Source organism: Ursus arctos, unplaced genomic scaffold (assembly GCF_023065955.2).
Source record: "Ursus arctos isolate Adak ecotype North America unplaced genomic scaffold, UrsArc2.0 scaffold_37, whole genome shotgun sequence".
NCBI lineage: Eukaryota > Metazoa > Chordata > Mammalia > Carnivora > Ursidae > Ursus > Ursus arctos.
The window spans coordinates 25,595,648-25,620,812 of NW_026623053.1; the positions used below are offsets into that span (position 1 = coordinate 25,595,648).

At 34.5% G+C, this 25,165-nt stretch overlaps 1 protein-coding gene across 2 annotated transcripts in view; it reads right to left on the reverse strand.

The window, feature by feature from the left end:
* MDGA2 (MAM domain containing glycosylphosphatidylinositol anchor 2) overlaps positions 1-25,165 on the reverse strand; it is a 788,346-nt gene that overhangs the window by 273,887 nt on the left and 489,294 nt on the right. For both annotated transcript variants that reach the window (XR_008957193.1, XM_026513664.4), the window contains exon 5: positions 14,888-15,020. Coding sequence is in view for 1 of the 2 variants with exons in the window: in XM_026513664.4 (XP_026369449.1) it covers positions 14,888-15,020 (133 nt within the window). In the remaining variant the exon portion in view is untranslated. The remainder of the gene's footprint in view (positions 1-14,887; positions 15,021-25,165) is intronic.

Sequence of the window (25,165 nt, forward strand, 5' to 3'; positions counted from 1 at the left end):
GGAGGGCCCCCCCCCAAAAAAAAAAGGAATAACAAGTGTTTTCAAGGATCTGGAGGAAATGGAACTCTCATATTACTGTTGATGGGATTACAAATTGGTACAGCTCCTATGGAAAACAGTATGGATGTTCCTCAAAACACTAAAAATAAAAATGTCATCTGATCCAATAATTCCACTATTGGGTATTTATCCAAAGAGAGTGAAAACATTAATTTAAAAATATATATGCACCCTTATGTTGATTGCACCATTATTTCCAATAGCCAAGACATGGACGCAACCTAAGTGTTCATCACTAGACAAATGGATAAGGAAGACGTGATATTAATGGAATATTACACAGTCATAAAAAGGATAAGATTGTAACATTTGAGACAACATAGATGCCCCTAGAGGGTATTATGTGAAGTGAAATAAGTCAGACTGAGAAAGACAAATACCACATGATTTCACTCCTATCTGGAATCTAAAAACAAAACAAAAAAACAAATGAATAAACAAACAAAAAGCAAGAATCAAACCCAAAATACAGAGAACAAACTGATGGTTGCCAGAGGGGAGGCAGGTGGAAGTGTGGGCAAAATGGGTGAAGGGCTTCCAGTTACAGAATGAATAAGTCACATGAATAAAAGGTACAAAACAAGGAATATAGTCAGTGATATTATAATAGTGATGTATGATAACAGATGGTAGCTACATTTGTCAAATCGTTATGTTGCACACCTGAAATTATGGTAACACTGTGTGTCAACTATACTCAAATAAAAATAACAATAAAAATAAAGATTAGAGAACAGAAACTTCACTTAAGCCCCAACTACTCATTATAAACTCAACCAAATAAATAAAGAAATAAATAACATGAAAGAATGTGACATATGACTCAGGATTTCATGAGGCATTCGCTGAAAAATACTAGTTAAAAAGACCTGACAGTTCTTTCACTGTTCAATCCATCTAAACCTAACCATGCTTTATATTACTGACAAGGTGATGACAAGGAATTTCGCTATCAAAATTTAGTATATCACTCATATAAAATGAATATAGCATATTATCTATACTTTTTTATACTTAACTCTTTGCTCAGTTTTGACACATACATTCCTATTATGATTAAGCTAAATTATATCCCTAAAATTAAAATAAAGGGAGCATGGCCTTTGTCATAAGAGGACAGTATGTAGATAATTCAACATGGACCTAAAAAATCAGTGCGGTGTAAGGCTTTTGTGTAAGAGCGATATGGTGTAGCAGCAGAACGGATAAAGACATCACCTCTAAGACCCTCTGGTGTGGATCTCACAGCTCTACTACCACAGCTGCTGAAACGGGGGCAACTGGTATTCTATAACCAGTAATATAACACAGAGGGAACCATGCAAAAAGCCACTCTCTTATGGGTTATTCTCTTGCTGATTGATAAAGATTTTTTTCTTTTTATTACCCACCTGAGGACACTGCATTCTAGTGCTCTGTTCTGAATCCTTTTATGATTCTATAACTTTATTCTATACCTATTTTGGCTAAGATTGGCTCATAGCTAATCTTAAAGAATAATGCTGAATAGATTTAATTCAGCTAGGCCTCTACTGGCCCCTCCAAACATCCAGGGAATGCTCTTAAATAATTTCTAAAGGACTGCCTAAACCAAATTTCTATCTTGATTAGGAAAACACCTGGGCACATAGTCTCCTAATCTTATGACACACCTTATTCAGGTTATTCAAATGACTAAATTGGCTCCAAGATACAGCAAAGATTAGATGGAGACACTTAACAACCTTTAATATGCACCAGACCCTCTTCAAAAACCTTTACATCTATTGACTCATTTAATGGTATGAGAGAGGTACCAATATTATCCTTTTTAGTTATTACCAATCTGGGAAATAGTTTAGATAACTTGCCCAAGGTCACACAGGTAGTGAACGGTGGAGCTGGAATTCTAATTTAGGCTTGAGAGGATGATAAATCATTGCATATAAACTCCAGAGTGATATAAACAAAGTTAATAATTTCTAAGTTCCAACTGAATTCTTGATGATCTTTATGCCAGAAGAAGACTTACTGCTGCCTCTTTAACAGAAAGAAGAGGTGATATTAGTATCATCCATATTACATTATAAAAACATGGGCAGGGCAAAAATAAATGTGGTTTGCTACTCAGACTTTCAGAAATTGTCTACCATTCAGAATATAAGGCAAAAAGGACTTGTGAACCACCTAAGTCGTAATTAAAAAGCCTGAATTCTGAAGTGTCTTTGGCAAAGGCTCTTATAGGCCATTGCTCAAGGTGTGTTTACTCCTAATTTATACATAACTTCAATGGAATCAGCTATTTAAATTCTCAGATTTCAAGAGGTTAGGAGGAGGAACTTAAACACAGAAAGGCTTCTCGAGATAGGAAAATGGAGAACAACAGTTGACAATCTGTCAGTAAGAAAAGCGAAAGAGAAACAAGTGTATTATTACATGGCATAGTTTAAGTGTGGTCACAAAGATAAACCAAGCCTCCACCTATTTCAACCATTGTTCCCAAAATGCCCAAATAGGAAGGTATAATTTTAAAAAGCAAGAAAAGAAGTAATACATCCATATATTTAGGTGTTAGTAATAAGGTGCAGAGAAAAAGAGAGAGAGAAATATTTTTGCTGATGCTTCTGAAGTTTGTTATGAAATACTACTTTGTGAAAGACAACGTGGTCATATTTTGCTGAATACAGTAGACCAAAGGTCAATAAAAAAATCAAATCATGCAAATCATACATAACATTCGTACTTAACACACCTGAGCATTAAAACAGTTATTTACTTTGGACTTTCGAAGTGGTTTTACAAAATTGAATGTCATATCTTGATTGCCTGATTGGGGTCAGAACCAGATTAGTAGTCTCATGAGTTCCTCAGCCCCTTAGCACGTATCTGTTTCCAACCTCACAGCTGGGATTTCTGCTCTAGCCTCCAAAGGGCATGTGTGCATTTGAAAATGTTGGAATTGGGCATCTGAAGCTAGTAGGTGAGGGTGCCTTAATAAATTAAGACCTGCCCTGGGAAACCCTAGAATTCTGTAGATTTTGTTTTATAAAGGGCTAAATATGTTTTTAGGAGATGTGTCCTTTCAAGTGCAGATGTATTAGGTATTTTTCTTACTATTATGTTTCTATTGACATTCATATTTAATTAAATAAAAAAGGAAAAAGGAAGGCTTAACAATAGTCAGAGCATAATCTGTTAAAAATAAGTGTACTGAAGTAGAGAAATTTGATTTCAAGTTTTGTGTGCGATTAGGAGCCATTTTACTGGACTGAATTACAAAACCACACAACTGTGGTTTACACTGGAGAAAATGACAATTTTAAACTATAGACCTTGTAGGAGGTGTCAGTACGGTATCATGTTGACATACTGTAAATAGTAACTGCTGCTTAACACTGTCATTACAGATCTAATTCCAGCGCGAGTCACTTCAAGTCTAACCATTAAACTAGCTACACTTCTTATCTTGGGATTTCAGACATTCAGAGAATATTTAAATATATTGCTGCCATGTTCTAGGACAATGCGGCTACATGATAAGGGAGGTATTTATTTTTTGAATAAGATAATATTGTAATGTAGCATGTGTAGAAAAACTAAATAAGCTGCACAAAATGGAATGCTGCTTAAGGAAAGATTAAAAGCCAATAAAACCTTTTTAATGCTATTTTAATATTAGAGAGAAAACATTGACTGAATCACCTCTGAATTCAATTCCTCTCTATGCCTTAGAAAGGTACATAAGAAATGTCCTGCCAATATTTTATTTCTCAAAGCTACTGGAAATATAGCTTTTACATTTTAGTTCTGATATTTTCATTATAGATTTCAGTAAATCCACATTTTCCCATTTTACATGATTAATATGAACTGCTGAAATTATCTTTGCAGAGGGTACAAAGACCAATTGTTTTCAATGTCGAATGATTTTTTGTTTTTCTTCAAGTTCTTAACATTGATATATACTTATTCGCCTATTTAATTCTTCAGCCACTTGAAAATTAAATCCGTATTACATTGACTTTGCATCTGTATATCTATAATAATGCTTCCTAAACCTATATTCATATTTAAAATTTTGCCTAAACACACAAAACCATGTTTAGCATGCAGACCACTATATATTCAGTGAATTTTCAGGTTCCCTGAAAAGTAGAATCATATTTTCATGGTGCACAGAGTCTAAATACTATATGGATAGCACATCAGATTGCTTTTTACTTCCAGTTCCAAAATGAAAAAGACGTGAATATTACAATTTTTATCAGATTAAGCTAAAGGTAAAGTTGAAAGACAATATGCAATGAGGCAGGACTAAAGTTATTAAGTACTTCTGATCAACATCAAGAGAATTAGAAAGATATAGAGAATCAGAGTTTATCCTCTTTTCCCCCTTTTTGTTGCCTTTAAGCAAGTGTCTTAGATTTAATCCCAGAGAAATTTAACAAGAACCCATATTACACTGTTCATTTTCCCAGTAGTTTTGTTCATTTCCTGTTGTTCCTTTTTTTCTTCCCTCCGCTTTGGAAATATATTTTAAAATTTACATTTAATATGTGACAATCATTTTGAAGGAATTTCTTATCTATTGTTGCCTGTTAAGTCAAACTATGTGAAACTGCCTACACTTTACCATGTTAGAACCAAAGATTTCTTAGTAAAACAAAGCAAAATATAGTTTACTTTGCTAAAGAGACAGAACACTACCTAGTAGTGCTTTCCTTGGCTGATTTAAAATCCTGCCTCTTGCTTGGTTGAGCACCATGTTGCAATGCCAGACCAAAGTGAACACTTAGAGTCACTTCATGTAACTGTCACATCTTTTTATGCCAAAAACTCTATACCTGGTTTCTTGATAACATCCATTCTTGTCATTTTAGGATATTCGGTGCCATTAATAAAACAAGAGGCCAAGGTCATCATCACTACATTATTGTACAATGTGGCTATCAGAAATCAATACTGCTGACTTTACTGCACCTTCACTGGATTAGTGTGTGATGGAAAGACGCAGTCAATAAAATGCTCAACAGTACAATACAGCAGCTAAAGCCCAGTGACTAAAGGGAGCTGCCAGAAAGAAATGCCGTTCAAAACATAAACTAAAGCGTATTATTAAACAATTGGACATACCTATTTTCTATGGGAATAGAACAGTAGCAAATAAATCAACAGAAGTATGTCACTATCAGAAAAAAACAAAACTGGCTCTTAAAACTGACGAAATTGAGGCAACAGCTGGGATCTTTGTGATGCTTTGGAAATAACTGCCACAATAGCAAACCAAAAGTACATGTTATGTCTGGACTTACAATCAAAAGATTGATGTAAGCGCATTTCTGATAGTCAGCTTGTCTATTGTCTCCCATTTACCCGTCCCCTTGCAGCTTCCAGTCTCTGTAACAATACACTAGATACCCTACTCCTTCTGTATAAACTACTACAGGGTCACTCTTTTTCTCTCTCTCTTCCTCTCTCTCCCTCAAGTTTAATTAAAAGTCTTCGTGAACCAATGTGAACCTTTTAAATTATGGCTAGTTGTGGCCCCCATGACTCTGATAGTAAAAGTGACCACAAGGCTAAAATTTAGCCACACCACAGACTTCTAAATCCTATGAGTGATGTGGTTAATCTCATTGAAACTTCCCAAATGTATAGTGAGGTAAAAATGAAATTGATACTTTTAAATGCCTTAAAGTTTGAGGGAGAACAGTAGCCAGGGATGCATTCTCTTTCGAGGGGCATTAAAAGCCTCCCTGCCAGTGGTTTTTTTAAAAATTTTGTACAAGCAATATTAAAAGCACAATATTTGCAAAGATTCTCTTAAATAGGTGCATTAGGTTCAGAGATTATTAGCTTCACTTTTTCCTGAATAATAGTAATGTAATCCCCAATATAAAAGGACAACAGCACAATGACGTACTAACGTTCCTAAACCGTGTAAGCCTGATACCGGCTCAAGAGCATGTGTGTGAGCAGAGGCCGCACCTAGTTCTCGGCAGCTGCCTCATTTCATCTAAGTTTTTACTGTTGTGGATGTTATCTTGCTAAATAAAAATGAAATTTTAGAGTGAATGTTGTCTTCTCATCAACCTGAAACCCACCTCAGAGCACGCTATCAATATGACGGAGCAAAAAAGCAAGTTCAAAGAGTTGACGGAATCGTTCACATCACTGCTGAGTGGGGAGGGAGAGCCAGGGTCCACACCCAGGTCTTCTCCCTGAAGTTGCTCTACACAGAGCTGCTTAAAGCTGTATATGCACGAGCATTAACACCCGTCATGAAGAGTAGCATCCTATACGGAGGAAGGCCGCATGTGGAATTAGATCCCTGGTTTGCCTGGGATGATAGGATCTTCCAAGATTGGGACTTCCACTGAGTCTAGGACACACAGGGATGGTTGGCAACCTTAAAGATGACTACTTGCTATAATCAATTCTAGGATTAAGGTGAATAAATTGTGGGATAAAGTACATGAACTAATGGAAACTATTGTATCTTCATCATGAGAGCCAATAATCTATAAATTCAAATTTTTCAGTAAATGATCATGGAGGTATTCTGTATCACAAGTTATGAGTGGCAAACTCGAAAACCATGAAACAAGTCTAAAATGTATTTCCAGCAATTTAATTAGTATTTATAATAATGTAATTTTGGGCAGTTTCACTACAACAAAGAATCTTGAAAAGTACTAAGCCATGGTCTATAAATCCATAATCTAGAAGCAATTTAAAATAAAAAAAAATTATTCTCAGGGATTTAAAAATCCTCTTACTTCATTTTACATATCTTCACTCAATTTGCCAAAAGAAATATTATAAAACACATGATTTGAAGTTGTGTATTCTTATGAGTAATTTTTAAATTGTTCAATTTAATTACAGTTTAACAGCATATGAAGAATAGCAACTAATTCAAGTTAGAAAAATCTTACCAATGAATTATTCCAGATGTTTGCTAAAACACAAACTATTTGATATGCTCCAAAGTATTTGTGTTGTGAGATAGCATGTCAATAATTTATATGTCTTTCAATGAATATGATAGCATTTCCTTTCATTTGATTAAAAGTGTTTTTTATTCTTGCTCTATTTTTAGAAATTTACTGTGTCTGGGTTATAATGCCTTCTGGGAGAGTTGATAGTTTATGAGGAATATTTTATATAAGAACTCACAGTCCCAAAATAACTTTGGATATAACTAACCTGAAAAATGCATTGCTAGGACAACAAAATACACAGGTGTAGGGAGATCTCAGCAACATGCAAACTTTCTGTTACTATGGAAATAGGATTTTGGAAAATCTGGGTCACCTTGTTGCTCTGGAAACAGTCTCAGGAAGACCAAAGTTGAAACCCCATCATGATCACTGCTTCTGTCCCCAGATTCACTGCTTACCCATCACATGTATTTTCACATTTCTGAACATACATTAATGAGAATAGGGCATATATAAGGTTGATTACCTTAGGAAAAGATGAGCACTTGGATTAAGAATCTGCTACATATTAACCCAACTGCAAGCTTTTTCAATTTTCCTTATATACCATTATTAATTTCATAAAATAATATTTTTTTATTTCTGTTAAATATTTTTGCTAATAATAGTTTAGATAGAAATATACCAGAATATGTACTCATTTCTATAGATTTTTCTGAGAAATATTATTTATTAACCCACTGATAAAAGTAATTAAAAAAAAAAGATTATGGTGGCGCCTGGGTGGCACAGCGGTTGAGCGTCTGCCTTCGGCTCAGGGCGTGATCCCGGCGTTATGGGATCGAGCCCCACATCAGGCTCCTCCGCTGGGAGCCTGCTTCTTCCTCTCCCACTCCCCCTGCTTGTGTTCCCTCTCTTGCTGGCTGTCTCTATCTCTGTCAAATAAATAAATAAAATCTTTAAAAAAAAAAAAAGATTATGAACTTATTTCAAGATTAGTCATCGATGGTTGAAGCTATATGCCATATCCTAACAAAAAGTCTAAGATTCTCATCACCATCTCACCACGATTACCGATGGTTCCATTTTATTCCTTCTTTCTATTATCTAGGTTAACAACCCAATTCTAGTTACTATATATTACATTTATTATGTGCCAGATACTTTTTTTTTAAAGTTTTTCAATTTATACCATTTATAGCCTACGAAACCAAATAAGGTGGGACTTTGTGTTATCCCCACTTTAGGGAGGGGAAAAATAAGTTTAGAGAAGCTAAGTAACATCCCCAAGTTCAGAAAACCAGAATTTGAATCTAAGGCTTTTGAATATCAAAAGTCATGCAAAAGAGTTAGAGGAAACATCTCATTCTCTAATGACGGCACATCAATAATACGTGTGTTGCATGGTGGATCTAGTGGTAAATACTGTTGTTTAGAAAATCTCAATTTATCTATGATAAAAAAAATCTACTAAATGATGATTCTTGGCTTTGTTCTTTTTTTTTTTTCCCTTTTATCTTCTGTTGCACATACTAACTTCTCCATCACAAAAAAGGAATCAGAAAAAAAAAAAATGCATGGGTTCACTGATACATCATTTGTGATCCTATTTCAATATTTTGACCATGCTTTTAAAAATTCATGATAATACTATTACAAAAGTGATTTCTGTCTCTACCTAAAGTTTCATTTAACTTTTACTGTTGCTTCCTTACCATTTCTCCAAAGATAAAAATAATAGGTCCAATAAACACTCTCATTAGAGTTCCCTCTTTGAGATACTACTGAAGAAAGTCTTTTCTCTCTAAATGGTAGATTCATTTTCTTACTTGCATTTAACACAGATTATAAACTTATACCTGAAATTTTATTTATTTTTTATTTTTTAAAGATTTTATTTCTTTATTTTGAGAGAGAAAAAATGAGCGAGGGGGAAGGGTGGAGGGAGAAGGAGAAGCAGGCTTCCCGCCAAGCAGGGAGCCTGATGTGGGGCTCGATCCCAGGACCGCAGGATCATGACCAGAGTTGAAGGCAGACGCTTAACTGACTGAGCCACCCAGGTGCCCCAATACCTGAGATTTTAAAAGAAAAGGAATCCCAAATTCAAAGCCCACCTTTCAGTCATTTTAAAGTATTATGGACTGAGATGTGTGCCCCTAAGATTCCTATGTTTAAGCCCTAAACCCCAGTGTCACTGTATTTGGAGTTGAGGACTTTAGGTCATAATTAAGGTTAAATGAGGTCAAAGGTGAGACTGTAATCTGATAGGGCTTGTGTCCTTCTGAGAGGAGGAAGAGACACTAGAGCTGTTGCTCATTGTGAACCACAGAGGAAAGACTATAGGGGGAAGATGGCTGTCTAGAGGCCAGGAAAGAGAGGCCTCACCAAAAATCAACTCTGACAGCACCTGACTCTTAGACTTCTAGCCTTAGACTGTGAAAACATAAATTTCTGTTGTTTGAACCACACAGTCTGTGGTATTCTGTTATGGGAGCCCAACCAAACTAGTCCAGGAAGTCATTGTATTTGCACTATGTATTTCTCACAGACTGTCTTCTTTTCTTTTAAGTTATTACTGTTAGTGAAATACCGTATCTAAGTTCTAATAAGTGATGCTATTGATTGGGAGAGATCACCTAAAGGCAAGGCATTGCAATACCCATACAGCTAAGGAAAATGCATGAGGTTAGCACCCAGATTTACAGCAGAATGTCTACTGTCCTGTCCTTTGCACTTAAACGAGTATCTATGACAACAGGCATGCTGTTTTACAAGACGGAGTTTTTATGTATTTTTATTTCATATCTACAGCTAGCCCTACAAAATTCCTATAACTGAAATATTTTATTTCTCATAACACTTAGATACATTAATTAAATTCTCATAAACACAGGAGAAAGCTACCATAAATAGATCACAATGTGCAAAAATCTTATATGGAGGTTTATTGCAACTGCTGGGCATTTATATTACACTTTCCCTGTGGGTCGTATAAAATAAGAAGAAGAGGTAACAGTTATCTAACATAAGAAACAGAGATATTTCCTAACCCCTCTACCTTTTCTATGGTAAAAGATGTAAGGGGAAAAAAGAGAAAGAAAAAGAAAGAGAGATGGAAGGGAGAGAGAGAGGAGAAAGGGGTATAAGTTTCCCCTATTTATTTGGCCAGTAATACTTTTGCGATGACTTGTTCCTAAATGTGATGGGCATTTAAGGAAGACGTTTTAATTAAATAATTTTTATAAATGCTAAGTGTGAGCAGAATGAATCAAAGGACCTATATAATTAAATAAAATTAGCTCCACCTGTCCCATTTCTTTATAGAACGCATCATAACCCTCTCAAGCAGTTACAAAATATGTTTCTCATCCTAATATAAGTAACCTACTTAATTCTTATTTGCCTTTGAAATCATGAGACATCATATATAAATGCTTGAAATATATTAAAATATATTAAATTTGTTTTAGAATAAATTCTATATGCCCTTAAGTTAGAAATACACATAATCTGAGAAATTTTAATATTTAATATTCAGTTACCATAATTATCATGATTTAAAACATATACTTATGTTTATCAATATCCTAAATTTATAAATTTTAACAGGTTTGTTTTAATGAACTCAGAGAAATACAGCTACATTGAGAATTTATCAATCAAAAGCTAACATTCTTTTTCTTCCAAATGGGAGTAGGAAAATAACCATCTGGACTCTGCTACGACCTTATGACAGTAAAGAAATAAATCTAAAGCTTCATGTTTTATAAAATTGTGTAAATTGTCACGGTAAGTTCTAAGACAGCTAGATTAGGCATGATACATAATGACATTTCTGTGCCGTGAGATTTTTCACAGCATATCAAGTAATCAACAGGGGCCAGCAAATTATTGGGTACCTCATGGTAGAAACAGTTGCAAACTCTACTACAATACCAATTCATAGTAGGAAAGTTAAGAAAATATGTTGTTGGTAAATCTACAGATGATACTGCCTTTTAAAATGACACCTAAACATGGCAGAGGCAGAGGGAGAAGTAGGCTCCCCGCTGAGCAAAGAGACCGCTGGGGGGCTGGATCCTAGGACCCTGGGATCATGACCTGAAGCTGAGTCACCCAAGTGCCGCCAGAATAGACTTATTTTTTATTTATTTATTTTTTAAAGATTTTATTTATTTATCTGACAGAGATAGAGACAGCCGGCAAGAGAGGGAACACAAGCAGGGGGAGTGGGAGAGGAAGAAGCAGGCTCATAGCGGAGGAGCCTGATGTGGGGCTCGATCCCAGAACACCGGGATCACGCCCTGAGCCGAAGGCAGATGCTTAACCGCTGTGCCACCCAGGCGCCCCAGAATAGACTTATTTTTAATGAACGTTCTTATTTACAAAGTAGAATGGGTTCATGGAAAACATTCTGATAATATAGACAGTATCTGTTTTCCAAAGTAATCATTTATGCTTGTTTAAAGTGATTACATTGCAGATCACTCCCAGAAAGTCTAATTTAGCAGGTACAGAAGGACCCAGAAAACTGTGCTCCATGATGCCATTGTTCTGCTGCAAAAACTCTTACAAAATTTTATCCACAGCAGACACTCTTTCCATCTTCATATGCTATTTCATTTGGGCATTGTGCAAATCAGGTCAATAAACTGATTGCATTTAAAAATTTTCCTTGACTATAGAGCTGTTAAAATAAAATTTTTTTTTGTGCCAAAGATACATTTAATAGTCACTTATTTCATCTCCATTACAAAAATTATCTCCAAAGTTACCTTCAACATATTAATTAACAGAAAAGAGTAATCAAACATATTACAATATTTACAATAGAATATTCTCCCCCTCAATACATTCAACATTTTCCTTGACATTTTGCAACCAAGAGTTAAAAACATGGGAACTTTACATCATTTAAAGATTCACAAGAGTGAAACCATAAAGAGTACCTGGAGTGCCTGGATGGCCCAGTGGGTTAAGTGTCTCCCTTGGGCTCAGGTCACAATCCCAGGACATGATCCCAGGGTCCTGGGATCGAGCCCCATGTTGGGCTCCCTGCTCAGTGGGGAATCTGCTTCTCCTTCTCCTCTGGCCTCCCCCCACCGCCTCATGCTCTCTCTAACAAATAAATAAAATCTTAAAAAAAAAATACCTGTCTCTCACGTTGATTATGCCAATGGTGACCCCTAATCTCCTTCCAGTGTTAGAAAGCAACGAACTAGCCTGAATGCACTTGTTGGTTTACAGGCCCGTTTGCATGAAGATGCTGAAAGCTTAATTTATTCCTGGTGTAATTTGAGAGCTACCTCAATGATTTCACCTACTTGAAATGCACCAACTCTTCCAACTTTGAGCACAACCAGATGGGGAAAATGCTGAAGCAAACCTGGTTTGAATCTGTAAAGCACCAGGCACATGACAGGTGTGATTATAGTTATTGAAGAGTCAAACAAGGTACTAGCTTATATTTTTAAACCCAATTATTGACCATAACTCTAATGTTTATTTTGCAGTGAACATCAATCTAAAATTTTTATGAGATAATTTATAAAAGAGAATAATAGGTTATTTTGTTAGTTCAGCCTAGATATACAATACTTTAGCCTGAAAAATAAAGAATGGGGCAGAAAGCTGGAGAGTTAAATAAAACATCTATATTACAGAGTTTCTGTGTCAAGGCTTTGTTTTCTGACCTGGCAATTGTTAAAAAATCACCTCAGAAACGAAGTCACCCAGCTGCTTTATAAGACCTCAGGAACTGGGAAGTCTATCACTTCCCATGGTAATCTCCTTTCAGCTTTAGGATAAGAAGTACTTATTTATTCCTAATAGAATTCTGGCTGAGATTTAGGCTCATTTTCTCCTGCTGCACAAAAATTTTGAATAGCTAGTCAGTCTTCTATTTAAAATAACTCTTCACACGTTGCGATAAATTTTGTCCCCACTCGTTAGTAGCTGTGGGACATTGGGAAATAATAAAAATATACATTACTACTACAGAAGAAAAAAAAATGTTAACTATGATTTTTTTGTATTTCTTAGGCTTTAAAGAATTTTTGTTTGTGTTGATTTAGTTTGTTATCAAAACAATCTAATGAGGATACTGTAATCACCACGGGCTAGTGTGTTATATGTCAAACGATAGAGAAAGACGTGATAGAACAAACGAAAAAACAAAACACAAAAAATCTACTTGCTTACAGGCCGGTAGTTATAAAGATAAGCTGAGATAATAAACATGAAATCATTTTAAAAGTAATAAAGCACTGCTCAAGGGCAAGGTCGTAACATATATAATAATATACCTACTCTTTTTTTCTTATTCTACTGCAATACATTTACCCATCCCATTGGACTTTCTTCCATTTTATTTCTAATTTTTCTCTCTGGATCATGTGTATTTTAAAAATATATTAAAGAAACTAAGAAAAGCAAAATTAATTATAATAACTCACCAAGAATTTCATGCCAAGAACAACATAGTCACACTCAATTCTTATATGTTAATCTCTGATATTTACTTCTCAATATCCTGTATTCTTTTTTTAAGTGAAGCAAGACTATTAACTTTTGTAAGTCTTAGGTTTACTAAGATTTTATTTTTCTGCAGTGTAGTTTCCCTCAAGTCTTTCTCATCCTTCTTGATAAAGTTTATTTCCATATCCCATATTCTTCTTTTACCTTCCACTAGAGACTTGTACCTGGTGCTTAATAAAGCATTTCTCTAGTTTAAGGCAATTTACATCTTAGCCAATATTCCTATGTCTATCATTGCAGACCCATAATAGGAACCCAGTAAGTCTCTGATGAATGCATGAATGAATACATTTTAAAAATTATCTTTCAAAATTTTAACAACTCAGTGGAACCTGGGTTGATGAATCAACACTCGAGCACACACTTTTTTTCACCTTCCAGTAAAGTCCCAGGTGTAATCTTTTCATCAAATGTGCTGGATGCTGACTAGCTCTTTGTTGGAAAACTGACAAAGCGTGTTCCATGTGCTTTGTGTATATTAGCTCACTAATTCTTCCCTACAACGTTATGAATTTGTGCGGAAATTGACGCAGAGTGTGAAGCAAGTTGTTCAACAAGATCCACGAGCTAATAAGAGGTAGAATCAAAACGTACACCCAGGCACACCAAACCCACACTTTTTAAGGTTTTTGTTAATGAGAAAATTACTTTTAAATCTCTTTATTTTAATAGCATTATTTGAAAGTAAAAATTTACATTAATTGCCACTGAAAGTTTCTCAAAACCAGTTCAAATTCTATTTTACTAGGGTGATTCCTTGCACACAATCATACAAAAGACAGTCCATTCCCACGCTCTCTCTTTGCTCTTGCATTTAGCAATTCCTCCTTAATATGCCTGCAGTTATTCTGAGGTCTCTATTACTAAACACAGGCTAACTTAAGTCGCAATCTTGCTAATGTTTTGACATTCTCTACAAAAATGCTTTCCTAAAAACACCTACCTGAAATTACCAATTAACGTTCTTGACTTGAAACAGAGTAAGAAAGAGATTCTTCTACTTAGCTTTGGAATCACAAAACACTTTTAGCAATTTAGACCATAAATTTTTATATGAAGAATCCAATATTTCTCAGAATTTCTTTGAACAGGATATAGGCATGCTGTGACATTTATGAATACACTATCCTAAGGAACTATAATTTTGTATGCTGTATAAACAAACATTACATGGGAACTTAATGCAATTAAACTTTACAGTATGCATTTACCAATAACTTTCCAGATATCACAGACTTCTCTCGGCGAAAAAAAAGATGCCATGTTCCTACAGATACTATAGATATCATTTGGTCTACAAGAAACTTAACCTTTTTAAACGTTAGCTGTGGATAACAGACATAAAACATTGAGAGATAGCTCCGTACCTGTTTTATTGGAAAGTCTAAATGACACCATCTTATCCGGAATATGACATACATTCCTCACTGAAGCAATGCAGCTATAATTAGCATAGTCCTGAGGTCGAAGATTCTTTAATTTCAAGATCTTGGTTTCACCCTGAAAATGTAGAAAAGGTCATTAGAAAAAGTCAATGGTAACCAAAATGAATGAATGAATGAATGAAAGAAACATGACATGATGTTGTATTAATCATATTATCAAAATGTGGCAGATCATCTTATTTTTTTAAGGAAAATGCCCTAAAAAAAAACAAAACCAAAAACAAAAAAACATGCATTTAAAAGCAATACTGTGATGTGCCTGGAGATAAACGGTAACAGACTACAATGAAAATTCATAACGTTTTCTTTGCAAACTAGCTTCCTGGGGGAGAAATCTATTTCTGGTGGTAGTTATGCAAATTATTGTGCAAAGATCAGAACAGTGCACTTAATAATGGAGTTTATTCAACAAATACTGTAATCTATGCAGACTTCAACATGAAATGTTTTGAAAGGAATGCATTCTGAAGAAGAGCCAATAAATGAAACACTGTTGGTAGAACAAAGTTATTGAAGTCAATCTAATGACAGACAATTAAATTTATATACATAAATATTTTGTGTATATATATCAATGACGGATGACAGAAGCATTCATGAATGTTTCCAAAGCATTATTGTTTTTGCAATTTTATTTTTCAGGAGTTCAATGTCTACATCTTCCAGGTACATCTGCAGAACTGTAGACAGACTCAAATCAGGCAAGTAGCCAGAAATATCTTACAAATTCTTGATGAGCCACGAAAGACCATGTAAAACATTGAAACTGTTCAAAAGGGTAAAAGAACAAACAAACAACAACAATAAAAATTAAAGGGAAAAAACCTGTCCAATTTAAAACCGGGCTTTTGAGATTTCGTTACTTTCTAAGTTCATTAATGCACCTTCTCAAAATATTCCTCTCATAAGTAACTTAATTATGGAAATGGTAAACAGTATCCCAGTAAAATTATATTTGGTATAACAACTTTCAAAATGTTATTTTTTTTCCAAATAACATCTATATAGAACCATGTGTAACATCATTCCAATTCTAAAAATGCAATATTTTCATACACTCTTCAGAAGGTTTGGAATACAAGACATAAAGGCATTGCTTGCTCATTTGCAGGAAAGCTTGCTCACACACAGTCCTGGACACCTTGTTTTTCAAGTGTGTCAATAAATCTCTCCTTCAGTATGCAAGGGCACTGTGGCCACAGTTCAATTCGTTCACTGTCAAAAGTTGGTCTTAAATCAGTTACTTTCCCCAGTGGGCTAAGGAATAATCTTCTCTTTCAATTTTTTCTTTAGGAAAGACATTGTATTTTTTCTATATAAACAAAGGCAAATACCTCCCATATGAATATTCATAGCCAATGTGTGTGTTTCTAGAACTTATATTTAAAACATGCTCTCAGTGCATTACAGAGTTCTCATTTATATTAACTAAATACAATACTTAGAAAAGTATGTGCTTAGTTAGAAAGCATAGTTGAAAGAAAATGTTATACTAGAACCAGTTGACTCAGGTAATTTTTGAATGAGATGACATATCTTACTTCTTCTAACTCTGTGACTATTATTACTTAGATTTCTTCACTTTTCTTTCTCCTCTCAACACTTACCTGTTTGTATTCCCTGGAACTGTTTGTCCCATAATTAATTTTGAGTTATAAAATTCCCCTAGGTGATCTTATCCTTGCTACTGCAAGTCCTATCTTCCTGCCCCCCTCCTCAAATCTATATCTCTATTCCAGAATTCTCCCTTAAGTTTCAGATACATAGACCAAATTTTTACCTCAATATGTCCATTTTGATGTCTCACAGACACCTAAAACTTAATTAACATATCCTAAACTGAACTTCAGAGCTATTCCTCTAAATTTACTCTTCCTTCTTTAATAACAAGAATCTTAGACTTTCAACTATTTCTTCTTCATATATTCAGTATCTCCCTCTTAGATCCTTTTACTGATTTTGAAACATGTTAATTCTTGACCATTCTTTTTATTTATTTTTAAATGTAATGCTCTCCACCCTACATTCTGCTAAGAAATTCCTGATTATGCTTAGTATAGTTTAAGAACACAAGCAAGTGGGGCGCCTGGGTGGCTCAGTTGTTTAAGTGTCTGACTCTTGGTTTTGGCTCAGGTCATAATCTCACAATCATGATCTCAGGGTCTTGAGATCAAGCCCCGTATGGGGCTCCACTCGGTGTGGAGCCTACTTAAGATTCTCTCCCGCTCCCTCTGCACCTTTCCCTCCCCGCTCAAATAAATAATAATTTTTTTTAAGATTTTATTTATTTATTTGACAGAGAGACAGACAGCCAGCGAGAGGGAACACAAGTGGGGGGAGGGGGAGATGAAGAAGCAGGCTCCCAGGGGAGCCTGATGTGGGGCTCGATCCCAGGACTCTGGGATCACGCCCTGAGCCGAAGGCAGGCGCTTAACGACTGAGCCACCCAGGCACCCCAAATAAATAAAATCTTAAACACACACACACACACACACACACACACACACACACACACACAAGCATAGTGATCTGCAACCAGAATTTTTTTTTAAATATGAAAATCTGATCATGCCATTTCTCTGCTTAAATCACACCAATGACTTAACTATTGTTGTTAAAGTGAACACAATATCTATTAACATGATGGTCCACCCTGTATAGTCTATTCTCCTTTCCTCCCCAGTCTCATCTCATTCGCTTAGTTCCTTCCATCCAGCGTCCTTCCATCACAGAACCTTTGCACATGCTTGGCTCTTCGTCTCTCTATGCCTTATCAATTTCATCTCATTCGTAGATCCCAATACTCTTACTTCCACAGGTAAGCCATGCCTCACCTTCTGGAAGAGGAGAAATCCCTTTTCATGAAGTGTGCTTTTATCGCTTTATAATACATTTTCATTTTTCCATTTATTTCAAGAATGGATTTATTTTCTGCCAGACTCATCCCCTTGCCAGTAAGTATCTAGGGGGCAGTGATTATGTCTGTCCTGCTCTCAGTGTTATGTTCCAAGCACCTAGCACAGGGCTTAGCATAGGAGAGACACTTTGTAAATGAATACTTTTTCAATGAAAAGTGCTATAACTACTTATATTTCACCATTCAAGGCTTTGCTTTGCACATGTTTATTTCTCCAGGATTATTATCGGCTTGGCGCCCAATATGAATTCAATAGATGCTACTGTATGTATAGTCAATATTCTAAAAGCAATCATACAGTAATAATGATTCTCAAATACATACAAAGGAGAAACAGTGTCATTTAGATGTATATTTAGTGATAAACTCTCTTTATTCACATAGAGTTAATTATATTCTGCCAGTACTGTTTCTGTTTCCACTGACAAATTATTTTTAATCCATATTTTTAAAATAATATTTCAACACTCCACTGAAACAGTACCTACTAATGTCATTAATGATGCTCTTTTGTTACAATTCAATAAATCTTTCTTTTTTATGCTTCTATACTTCTCTGTTTATTTCTAACACTTTAGATTGTCTTTGCTACTTTGACAGCCCCTACATGTAGGTAATTATTATATCATAATTTAGTCACTTCTTCATTGTTTTCCATTTCATTTTCTATCTATTGTGCAAACTTTAGTCTGCAGTCTTCTACTAATATATTCCCAGTGGAATGTGATCCATTATCATACTTTTACTTATTAGCATCAATGTATAGGTTCCTGACAAATCTCTAAGCAAAACAACAACAGAAAAAATACACTTGGAAAAAAATCACCAATAGTATTAAAATTAATAAAATCGAACTTCTCCAATTTTTTTCCTGTCCTTTTAACTGCAATATTTGTTAGCAATTATGATCTTGTACTTGTATTTTCCCCCACTCTGGGTCTCTTAAGATAATCTATTCTGGCTTTTTAATTCTTTTTGATTGTTCTTTTTTTATGTATTTATTTATGTCATTTATTGGCTTCTGTTTTTCCTGCATTACCCAACCCCCTTCAAAAAGAAACCACAGAAACCACCTCATACTTTGCCAATGAACAAGTTAGATTTGCCTCTTCTTCTTCTTTTTTTTTTTTTTTTTAAGATTTTATTTATTTTTGTGACAGACAGGGAGAGAGATAGAAAGGGAGAGAAGGAGAGCACCAGCAGGGGGAGCGGCAGGCAGAGGGAGAGGGAGAAGCCAGCTCCCTGCTGAGCAGAGAGCCCAACACAGGGCTCAATCCCAGGACCCTGGGACCATGATGGAGATTTTAATCGTAGGGCATACGATGTCATATTAAACAGTGAGTTCACTCTAACACTCCATCAGACTGGCTGCACTACCTATTTTCTCTTCTGATGTTCTTTTTAATGCAAGCCACCATTATTCTCCCATAATCCAGACTCAGAAGTCATGGCATCATTCATTTTTTACTGTTTCTCATTACCCCACATTCAGTGACATCAAGGGCTTTAGATTATTCTTTAATTTTCTTTTCATGAAATGACCTTTCTTTTCCAATCCCACAGGCATAATATTTGCTTTAGACCTTTATTTTTGACTTAACAAACATTGCTTGAGTGCTCATTTTGGCTAAGGTACTGTACTGTCTACTATGGAGAATTGCAGCTCTCCTTTATTCTAATCATTCTGTAGCTGCCACAGACATGCCTTCACCACGCCACGTCCATGCCAGAAAACTACTCAGCTCTCCTTTGAAACACCATTTCAAAAACTTTAGTTTGTCAATTGAGACCCTATGCAATCTAAGTAAAATCAATTTTTCCTTATTCCTCAAACTCCTGTCATTTGATTTGTATATTTTTTGCTTTTATTTTGCTTTTTTAAAAAAATTATATATTTGCATCGATCTGCCTTTTCCATTATATGAGATAACTTCATGTTCCACCCCTGTCATTTGTGCAGTGCATGTTGTCAATTCAGTAAAGATTGCTGACTAGAAAAAAATAGAGCCAACTCATCGTCTTGCACATAAGCTTTCAGTAAACATTGTTTAAACATATTGACTCAAGTAGTAATAGGTATAAAAATTCTTAACATTAGGGGAGGCTGAAAGGTAGGTCTATAAATCTGAGTTAGGGGCCATCCATAGAATAATAGTTATGAATTAGAAAATGTAAATGGGAAGTAAGCCACAAGGGAAGGAAATATATAAAACAATAAGATACATCTGAACCAACAGCAATGATGCTCTGGCCATTAAAATATAGAGGTCACTACTGCAGTGGAGGTATTTCTGAAATGTTTTGTGTACCGACATTTTTGTGGTCAGGAACGTGGCTTGTGTTTATATCATTCAAAAGTAAGAATACATATTAGGAAGTAATATTGTTAAGGCTTAAAAAAAGAATTCATGTTAACCATTGAGACGATTCCCACAAGTATGGCCCAGTAAAGAAAATGGTTTGCACACAGCATATTCAATTAATTCTTATGCAGAATGGAGCAGCAAAATGGGCACATGAGAAGAAAAGACAAAAAGAAAGAATAACTTTTACTGGGAACTCTAGATCCGTGATATCCGAACAATTCAGCTACTATGGGACTGAAGAATTATTCTGGGTGAGCTAAGATAATTTCTATCTAGTAATCAGGAAAACAAGGTACCATGATATGTGAACCTACCGGACAGCAAATATGTAAGATTAGGCAGCGTGCCAAAGAGTGAGAGGGGCTGAAACAGACAAAGCCTATTGAAGGAATACAGAAAATAACATGCAGAGTTATGGGAGAATTTGAACCTTACCTACTTAATTAATTCACTACATTTAGGAAATGATGAAGGCATTCAGGATGACCCTGTTCCCCTCAATAAACAGCTCCCAAAGTCCATAATATTCAAAAGAATATATAGCATAATGCATAACAAAACAGAAGATATCAATATATGTTTGCATATATATATACATATATGCTATCAAATTATGTATTTATAATGATTTAGACTTTACTACTTTTAACTGGTTTTATCACATAACATTGATTTTATTCTTTTGCTCACATACATTTAATATTCTGTGATGATAGAAGGCTTTTTGCATGTGAATTTCCATGATTTGTAAAAAGGAATTTTCAGTTGATTATTGTCTAATTGTATAATTAGTCTAATTAGCCTAATTATAACTAATTATGTAATTGATGTAAATATGTTCAGTCTTGTAATTAGATGGTGTAATTACAATACACAAGATGATGTCATGAACATCTTTACGAAAGTTCTAGAAAAATAGCGAAAATGTGTTGAGTTGGTAAAATTTAAGTACATGTTTCTTTAACGTTGACCAAATTACTTGCAATACCTATATTTAAGCTTTTAAAACTATTTTTTGTAAATAAAATTTAAAAAGGAAGGCATTTTATATATTAGTCAGTGGCCCTTACCAATGTTGGCATTGTGTAGTGAAATACTGCTATGGCACTGTTTCTAAAATTCTTATAATAGAAATTAGAACTTTTTAAATATTTATTTTCAGATATCAGGAAAAAAATTAAAACTTTTTAATTCACATTTTTCTATCTCTAATGACTAATTTATTTTTAACTTATAAATTGACACTATGTGTTCGCTTACATCTTCAGTGTCGAGCGGAAGTATAAATGCATGATTTCCTCTTAAATTTATTACATTATGTTCTTATAAATTCTGTCAGACTTAGGAACTCAGGCCAATTTCACCTCAGAAACATGAGCTGTATAGGAAAGCATAAATAGGATGGTGAAATGAATATTTGATTCAAATCAATACAATTACTATGAATGAGGAAATCCTATTTAATAAAAACAAGACATCATTATTGAAGAACAAAACATAATATCCTTAAAAACTTATTTTCTAATGTTAAAAAATAAGCACACTATGATCTGTAATGTGAATTATTCTACAATATAGTCCCGGTATACTGTCCCAACTTTACAGTCCACTTCACCACCTATACCAATTACTGTTCCAGTCAACCAGAGAGACACCAGCCAATCCTGGAGATATTGTCTTCCTTCTGTATTATTAAAGGTACTATTGTTTCCACCTTGAATGCTCCATGGCATTATTGGGTGCCTCAATTTTGACAATGATTTTTACTTTGTATCATAATCATTATTTACCTTAAGTTCTCCCCATACATATCAACAAACTTAGCAGAGGAGGAGCCATTCCTAGTACTTCTAGGAGAGTTCCCCATATCTTACACATAGTAGCTCTGTTATTTTACCTAGATCTTATTTACATTATGAAGCCACAAGGCCATAGGATCCGTGGAAATAATTTAAAATATTACTAAAGTACTCCAGTACAGATGATGTTAATATGGAAAGTTTTTCCATCATGAAATACCCATGGTAGTTGATGGGAAACAACCATCCAAGAAATCAATAACACCTAAGAATTTTATATACACATAAATACACACATAAAAACACTAGCACAATAAGCAATAGGAAAATTAAACACCATTTCTATCTCATTACAAATGCCAGAGCCATTATAGGAAGGCAAATATATCTTGGGCAATATTTCAAGGATGCAACACAGAATTAATTTTAAATCTAGAGAAAATTTGATATGTAGACTAAACAATTAATGCCTTTAATATAATAACACAATTCTGGATAGTTACTTAGAAATGTGTGGGTTTATCTCCCAACGTAAAGATAAACAACTAGGTATGATAACATTGTAAATTAGAACCTACATAAAAATTACATTTTGTCATTGTAAAAATAAAGACCACAAGCTGTGTTCATTTTGCTGCTTTCTACTGCTGGTCAACCATAATTCACAGTCCATCCAAATTTCCAAGGTGGTTAGAAACTACAAATGAAGATGTTGTTTCCCATCAAGAAGATTCATGAGCAAAAAAATGTGCCCTGAATTATGTTCATCTGTATTATAAAAATGTATTATAAAAATCCAGCCCTGGAACTCACAATCTATTATTCTAATTTTATCATTCAACAGAACTTCTACAGAAACCCTGCCTATTCTGTAACTGTGTATTTGATGTTGTATAAGACTAGTGATATTACCATAAGCACCCATTACATCCCTCCTGAAGAAACTGTGGACTTGAGTAGAGCTTCAAAATGGCAGCCCAGAAGGCCAAACCCAGAACTCTGGCAATAGGCAGTGTATTGTTTTCTAAGATGTGGGCCTACACAGCAAACTTCACCAGTTCTTATCTCCATACTACCAGACAGATTTACATATATATGTCACCAGATTAGTCTCGGTGAACATTTGTATTTGGGCTTCCCACACAAAAGTAAACTGACTAGGCCCATTAAAAAAGAAACCCTGGGATTTCTAGGTGGCTATTTACACCTGTCTGCCTTGCCCCTGAGATGTAATTTCTTTATAAGAAACTCTCCAGAATTTCTTAAGTAAATGGCCAGCTTCCTATGCACTTATGATAAATATGCATATACACAAAGGGTCTCAAAAGCTGTATCTTAAAAGTTGATGACTCTAAATAAAATTGGCTGGAAAATTTCACGTATGCTCTCAGATTGTTCATAAAGCAATATTACACGTGATAAAGCACTAAAATCAAAACGAGGGGGATCAAGGTTTTCCTTTGCTTTGTTATAATGCATTGCCAGTATCAGTGATCCTCAGTTCAGTAACAACCTCCTCAGACTGATCTACATATTCAACACAACTTCATTCAAAATCTTATCAGAATTTTGGTAGAAATGGCACAATGATACTAAAATTTAATTGGAAATACAAGGCTAAAATATCAAAATCAATTTTGAAAAAGATGGATCTAGTTGTAAGATTTATTCTTCCGGATTCCAAGACTTATTATAAAGCCACAGTAATTAAGACAGTGTGGTATTGGCATAAAGACAGACATATAAATCCATGGAACAGAATAAATAGTTCAGAAACAGACCTAATGTACAGGGCCAACTGGTTTTCAATTTAAGTGCCAAAGAAACTCTGTGGTGAATGATCTTTTTAATAAATGCTGCTAGAACACATGTATATCTATCTGCAGAGAATGAACCTCAAGCCTTCCCTCACACCATAAACAAAAATTAACTCAAAATGGAAAAAAAAGTGGTGAATATAAGTGAATAATGATCGTTTCAAAGTACAAAATAATATCTTGTTGATTTTAAAATAGAATTAAAATACTAGACAAAAATAACATAAAATACAAAAAGGGTAAATATTGTTAAAGTATTCTAAGTTTCTATCATTACTGAGAAAGTCATTAAGTAATAATCAGGGATGCAAGGTGTAATTTTTAAGGTAACCAATAAAAGATACTAAGATAATTTAAAACTCTTAAATAGAGGAGTAAATAGAATAATTAAAAATATTTGATAAATCAAAAGAAGGCAAGAAAAGAGGAAAGTAAAATAAAATAGGTGGGTCATGCAGAAAAAAAAAAAAAAAAAAGGATCAAATATACTAAAACCTAAGATCTGTCCCAACAGATTAAAACAACAGAACCTATATACTGATTACAAGTGACATATAAAGACTCATAAAGTTTCGAAGTAAAAGAGTGAATATTTACCATTTTCCCTCTACCCTCAAAAGAAACCAAATACTAACCAAAAGAGAGGCAAACCAAGAAACACACTCTTAACTAGAGAACAAACTGATGGTTACCAAAGGGGAGGTGGGTTGGGGGGATGGGTGAAACAGGTGATGGGGATCAAGGACGGTACTTGTGATGAGCACAGGGCATTGTATGGAAGTGCTGGATCACTATACTGAACACTGGAAACTAATACTACACTGTATATTAACTAACTGGAATTTAAATAGAAACTTAAAAAACAAAACAAAACAAAAAACCTTGTTTAGTTAATGACAGACAAAACGGGCATTAAGGCAAGAAGCATTTTTGGAGGTACAAACAGACATTCTTAATGATAATCTACCAGGAAGATATATCATCGGGAAGATAATATACTTAGATAATCTATCAGGAAGTTATAATAATTCTGTATCTGTACGTACTAATAATATACCTTTAAAATATATAAAGCAAAAATTGATACAAATAAAGAGATAAATCTACAGCTGTCTTAATAGTTAACCTCTCTAAATAGTTTTTAAAACAGCAGACATAAAAATCAGAAAATACAAAGGAAATCTGAACAACACAATTAACAAATGTGACCTATTTGAAACAAAACAAATGTGAAGTGCACATTCTTGAGCAAGCACATAGATCATTTATGAAAGCAGACCTCAGGATTTAGCACAATGCAA